Source organism: Chiloscyllium plagiosum, chromosome 48, assembly GCF_004010195.1.
Source record: "Chiloscyllium plagiosum isolate BGI_BamShark_2017 chromosome 48, ASM401019v2, whole genome shotgun sequence".
NCBI lineage: Eukaryota > Metazoa > Chordata > Chondrichthyes > Orectolobiformes > Hemiscylliidae > Chiloscyllium > Chiloscyllium plagiosum.
In genome coordinates this window covers 2,503,292-2,508,723 of record NC_057757.1, presented here as the reverse complement: position 1 = coordinate 2,508,723, position 5,432 = coordinate 2,503,292, and the positions used below count along the sequence as shown (strand labels likewise).

The window sequence follows — 5,432 nt, the reverse complement described above, 5'->3', positions numbered from 1 at the left end:
TTTTCAGCTCTGATCTCCAGCATCTGCAGCCCTCACTTTCTCCTAGTCCTTATAAAAGGATGACTGATAAATCTCGTAGGCATCAGGACACGTGCAAGAATGCCAAACTTCAAAGTGAGCAACAATTTATACCAAATGAGAAAAGGGAGCTGATTGGTTGAGTAAGTCAACTCTGATTGGTTGAGACTTTGCCACTCAAGTTTTGAAAGTTGGGGGGAGGGAGGGGGGGAGTACAGATAGGGTCCAGTTTTGTTTTGCACAGTTGGACAGGAAGGTGTGGAAAGCTTTAAGGTATCTGATATACTACAGGGGAGATGTCTCCTCACCATGATAATTGGAACATCGCTCCGAAAACTTCTGATTCCAAATAAACCCATTCAGCTACAACCTGGTGTCACCCGACTTCTGACTTTATCTGTCCAGTCCAACATTGGCACCTCCACATCATAATAATTACGGGGGGGGGGGGGGGGGCGCTAGTGGTCCTTATCACCCGACTGTTAACTGAGAGAATCAGGTAATGTTCCGAAGACCTGGGTTCAAATCCAGCCACGGAATTCAATAAAGAATCTGGAATCTAATGATGACCGTGAACTCATTGTCGGGAAAAACCCATCTGGTTCTCTAATGTCCTTCAGGGATGGAAACTGCCATCGTTACCTGGTCTGGCCTACACCAGACTGAAACGTTGAGTCTGATTTCTCTCCACAGATGGTGCCAGACCTGCTGACTCCAGACGTGACTCCAGACCCACGGCCAATGGGATCGGCTCTTAACTGCCCTCGGGGGGGCGATTAGGGATGGGGCAATAAAGACTAGGCCCAGCCAGCGATGCCCCCACCATAAATAAAAGTCTCCTGCTGTGCTAACGGACTTTAGATCGCTCAGGTAGAGCTGGTCAGCAAATTCAGAAAAGAAAATGCAGCAAGGTGACCAAAGTGAGATCTTTCCGAGATTATGAAGGGGCTGGATAAGGTAGACATATTGTTTTGGCCACTTGTGGAAGATACCAAAGCTAGGGCTCATACATGTGAGGTGGTCACAACGCTTCAAGGACAGATGTACAGATGAGGCCCATTTTCCCTAGAATTTAGAAGGGTCAGGGTGATCTGATTGAATTCTTCAATACATTAACAGGAAGAGAGCAGCATAAATTTACAAAGTCCACTGGTGGAAGGTTCCAGAATTAGGGCCAGCCCGTTCATAGAATCCCCTACAGTGTGGAAGCAGGCCATTCGGCCCATCGAGTGCAAACCGACTCTCTGAGGAGCGCCTCACTCAGACCTACCCCATCCCTGTAACCCCGCATTTCCCATGGCTAACCCACCTAGCCTGCACGTCCCTGGACACTACGGGACAATTCAGCACGGCCAATCCATCCTAACCTGCAAGTCTTTGGACTGTGGGAGGGAACCGGAGCACCCGGAGAAGGCCTGCTTTCCCACAGACAATGGCCTGAGGGTGGAGTCGAACCTGGGTTGAGCAGCTTCTTTCTACCCTGCAGAGATTCTATGAGGAGATCAGTCCGCCATTCAATATGATCATGGCTGACCATCCAGCTCAGTCCCCTATTCCCGCTTTCTCCTCTTCCCCCCCCCCCCCACACACACACACCCCCCAATACTCTTTGATCCTGAGAACCACATCTGCCTCCTTCTTGGAAACGGTCAACGTTTTCTGGCCTCACCCTAGAAATGTCGCCACGCCTCTGGGTGACCTGCTCCTGAACATGAGGACAGCGGGCAGACCCTAGCGTGCGAGGGTAAGTGAGCCGCATCCATCGCCTGGCCGGCAAATTGTCTCCGCGCAGCCCTGCCAACTCCCCACGGAGCCCGGCGTTCCCATCCTGACGGATTCAAGATGGACGCCTTTGACCGCGCGACACCTTTGACCTTAGCACCCCACCCACCCACCCCCCCACCGTGGTAACCCTGAAGAATGAAGCGTTAGATCAGGACGAAGGCCGGGAATTGACATGGCCGCCCTCCCCGGGGAGGCATTGTGGGATTGGCAGCGAGGAGGAGTGGCGGCATTTAGGGAGATTTCTCTTGGGCCTGGTGCCAACAACCAGGCAAGATGTTTCCCTTGGGCAAAAGGGAGCCACACATGCCTCTCTGCCGCCCTCCTCAGAAATGTTTCTGTGGCGTCTGTAGGCTTTTGACAGTGGGAGTCAACGGGAACAGTTTGGCATCGAGAAGATCCTTGTACTGGAGCTCAGGCATGACCATCCGTAAACATTTCTCCCTGGTGCTGTTATCCAGATTCGGGTTCAGGTTATAGCCCATGATCTGGGCCCGGCCATACTGGAAGGGTTTGATGTTCTTGTCCTCGATTTGGCTGGCGTCCACCGGCTTGCTTCCCTGGAGACACAGGTCCATCAGCCTCCTGCGCTTCTCCCTCAGGATCAGGACGTCGCTCCTCATCCTCTGTAGGCCGTAGTCCTCCACCTTCTGCCAGAAGGTGCGGTTGAAGTGGAGGTAAAGCTTCCAATCCAACGCGTTCCAGGCCTTCACCCGTCGGGTTGCGTCCTCTGACAGCCGCCTCACCGTAACGTTGCTGCGGAAGTTCAGCTTGAAGGAGACGACGTCGTCGAACTCCCAGCACAGGGCATCCTTCAGCAGGATCATGGACTCGTCGAAGTACTCGGAGAGCAGGATGAGGTGGAAGGTAGCCCCGATCTCCTTGAGGACCAGCTCCACGTAGTCGGCCGTGTCGTTGGCGTTGGGGTCGAAGCCGAAATCGAACCACATCAGGTTGCGGGCGTACTGGTTGCCCCGCTCCCGGGCAGAGTAATACCTCCATGGGTCGCTGAGGAACTGCTCCAGCGACTCCACCTTCTTGAAGGCCGAGCTGGTCCCCTTGTAGTAGGTGAAGGACGATTCGGCCAGGGTCACCGGGCTCCGCAAGATCGAGAAGTACAAGGTCCCCTTTGCCATCACTTTCTCAACCTACAGAGGCCACAAATGGACAAGGGTCAAGGGTTTGGTGAGCCTACGCGGAATGTTCACAAGGATTTTGCTGGGAACGCAGGGCCTGAACTACCGGGAGAGGACAATCCCCCCTAACCTGCACATCCCTGGGCACTATGGGACAATTTCCCACGGACAATCCACCCGAACCTGCACATCCGCGGACACTATGGGACAATTTCCCACGGCCAATCCACCCTAACCTGCACATCCCTGGGCACTATGGGACAATTTCCCACGGACAATCCACCCTAACATGCACATCCCTGGGCACTATGGGACAATTTAGCATGGTCAATCCACCCTAACATGCACATCCCTGGGCACTATGGGATAATTTAGCACGGCCAATCCACCCTAACATGCACATCCTGGGCACTATGGGACAATTTAGCACGGCCAATCCACCCTAACCTGCACATCCCCGGACACTATGGGACAATTTAGCATGGCCAATCCACCCTAACCTGCACATCCCCTGGGCACTACGGGACAATTTAGCACGGCCAATCCACCCTAACCTGCACATCCCNNNNGGGACAATTTAGCACGGCCAATCCACCCTAACCTGCACATCCCTGGGCACTATGGGACAATTTAGCACGGCCAATCCACCCTAACCTGCACATTCCTGGACACTAGGGGACAATTGACCACGGCCAACCCCCCTAACCTGCACGTCCCTGGGCACTATGGGACAATTTAGCACGGCCAATCCACCCTAACCTGCACATCCCTGGGCACTATGGGACAATTTAGCACGGCCAATCCACCCTAACCTGCACACCTTTGGACTGTGGGATGAAACTGGAGGAAAGCCACGGGGACCAAAAATGTGCAGGTTAGGTGAATCGGCCAGGCTAAATTGCCCGTAGTGTTAGGCGCAGGGCTAAATGTGCGGGAATGGGTCTGGGTTGGGTTGCGCTTCAGAGGGTGAGTGTGGACTTGTTGGGCCGAATGGCCTGTTTCCACACTGTAGGTAATCTAAGAATGTGCACGCTCCACACGGACGTTTGCCTGAGGGTGGAAGTGAACCCACGCCCCCAGCGCCGTGAGGCAGCAGCGCTAAAGGCTGAGCCGCCATCTTAATTCCACGCTTCCTTTTGAAAACGGAATCCAGGTCCCATCATGTCGGGATTCGGAGCTGGGGGGTCCAGCGATAATACCACCACGCCGCTATTATCGCCACCTACCTGCGGCCTGAAGAACCTCATGTGGTTGCAGATGATGTGATACTCCTGCAACTTGGCTGGACTGTAGTATTTGATCTTCCTTGTACTGAACAGGAAGGGGTAGCCAAACTGGTAGGAGTTGGGCAGGGCAAACATTAAGTTTCTCGCCTCCCCGAAGCGGTACAGGATGTTCAGGATGGTACTGCTGGCCGTCTTGTGGGTCTTCAGGAACATCACGTGCGTCTTGGGCTGGCAGGATTTCTGCGGAGTCCCTCCGTCACTGCGGGGGGTCATCGTCAAACTCCGAGACTGCTCCCGCTGATCCGAGGCCATCCTGGAGAAATGCAGCAAGGTTCGATTTATCTAGTGTCCCGGTTTTGTTGCTACGGTACAGTCGGTGGGGGGGGGGGGGCATTGTTAGTGTTTGGAGTTCTCAAGGGGTACGGGGGTTTGGGAGGGAGCAGAGGAGAGAGTGGACCTCGCTGGAAGACTGCAAGTTCCTGAACGGCTCCTGATCCCTTCTGGGACTGTCTCTGAGGGCAGCGCTGAGTCAGGAACATCTCTGTCGGCCTGGAGTCACGTGCAGGCCAGGCCAGGGTAAGGATGGCAGATCTCCCCCCACCCTAAAGGACGGCTTTTAACCACATCACTGATGCGGTCTCCATGGCAATACAAATGTGGGAAATTGGAAGCTGATTCTGTCATAGAGTCGTAGAGATGTAGAGCATGGAAACAGACCCTTCGGTCCAACTCGTCCATGCCGACCAGATATCCCAACCTGATCTAGTCCCACCTGCCAGCACCCGGCCCATATCCCTCCAAACCCTTCCTATTCATACACCCATCCAAATGCCTCTTAAATGTTGCAATTGTACCAGCCTCCACCACTTCCTCTGGCAGCTCATTCCATACACGTACCACCCTCTGTGTGACAAAGATGCCCCTTAGGTCTCTTTTATATCTTTCCCCTCTCACCCTAAACCTATACCCTCTAGTTCTGGACTCCCCCACCCCAGGGGGAGAGTGAGGAGGGGAAAGGGAAAGGGAGTGGGGGAAGGTGAGAGAGAGGAGGGGGAAGGGGAAAGGGAGTGGGGGAAGGTGAGAGAGAGGAGGGGTAATTTTGTAAACCTCCATAAGGTCACCCCTCAGCCCCCGACGCTCCAGGGAAAACAGCCCCAGCCTGTTCAACCTCTCCCTGTAGCTCAGATCCTCCAACCCTGGCAACATCCTTGTAAATCTTTTCAGAAGCCTTTTAAGTTTCATAACATCTTTCCAATAGGAAGGAGACCAG

At 54.0% G+C, this 5,432-nt stretch overlaps 1 protein-coding gene across 1 annotated transcript in view; it reads right to left on the bottom strand.

The window, feature by feature from the left end:
- Positions 1-1,907: 1,907 nt before the first annotated feature.
- gal3st4 (galactose-3-O-sulfotransferase 4) overlaps positions 1,908-5,432 on the bottom strand; it is a 34,279-nt gene continuing 30,754 nt past the window's right edge. The window contains exons 3-4 of the mRNA XM_043683479.1: positions 4,163-4,475; positions 1,908-2,948 (exon numbers count right to left, since the gene is read on the bottom strand). Of these exons, the coding sequence (XP_043539414.1) occupies positions 2,127-2,948; positions 4,163-4,475 (1,135 nt within the window). The 3' untranslated portion in view covers positions 1,908-2,126. The remainder of the gene's footprint in view (positions 2,949-4,162; positions 4,476-5,432) is intronic.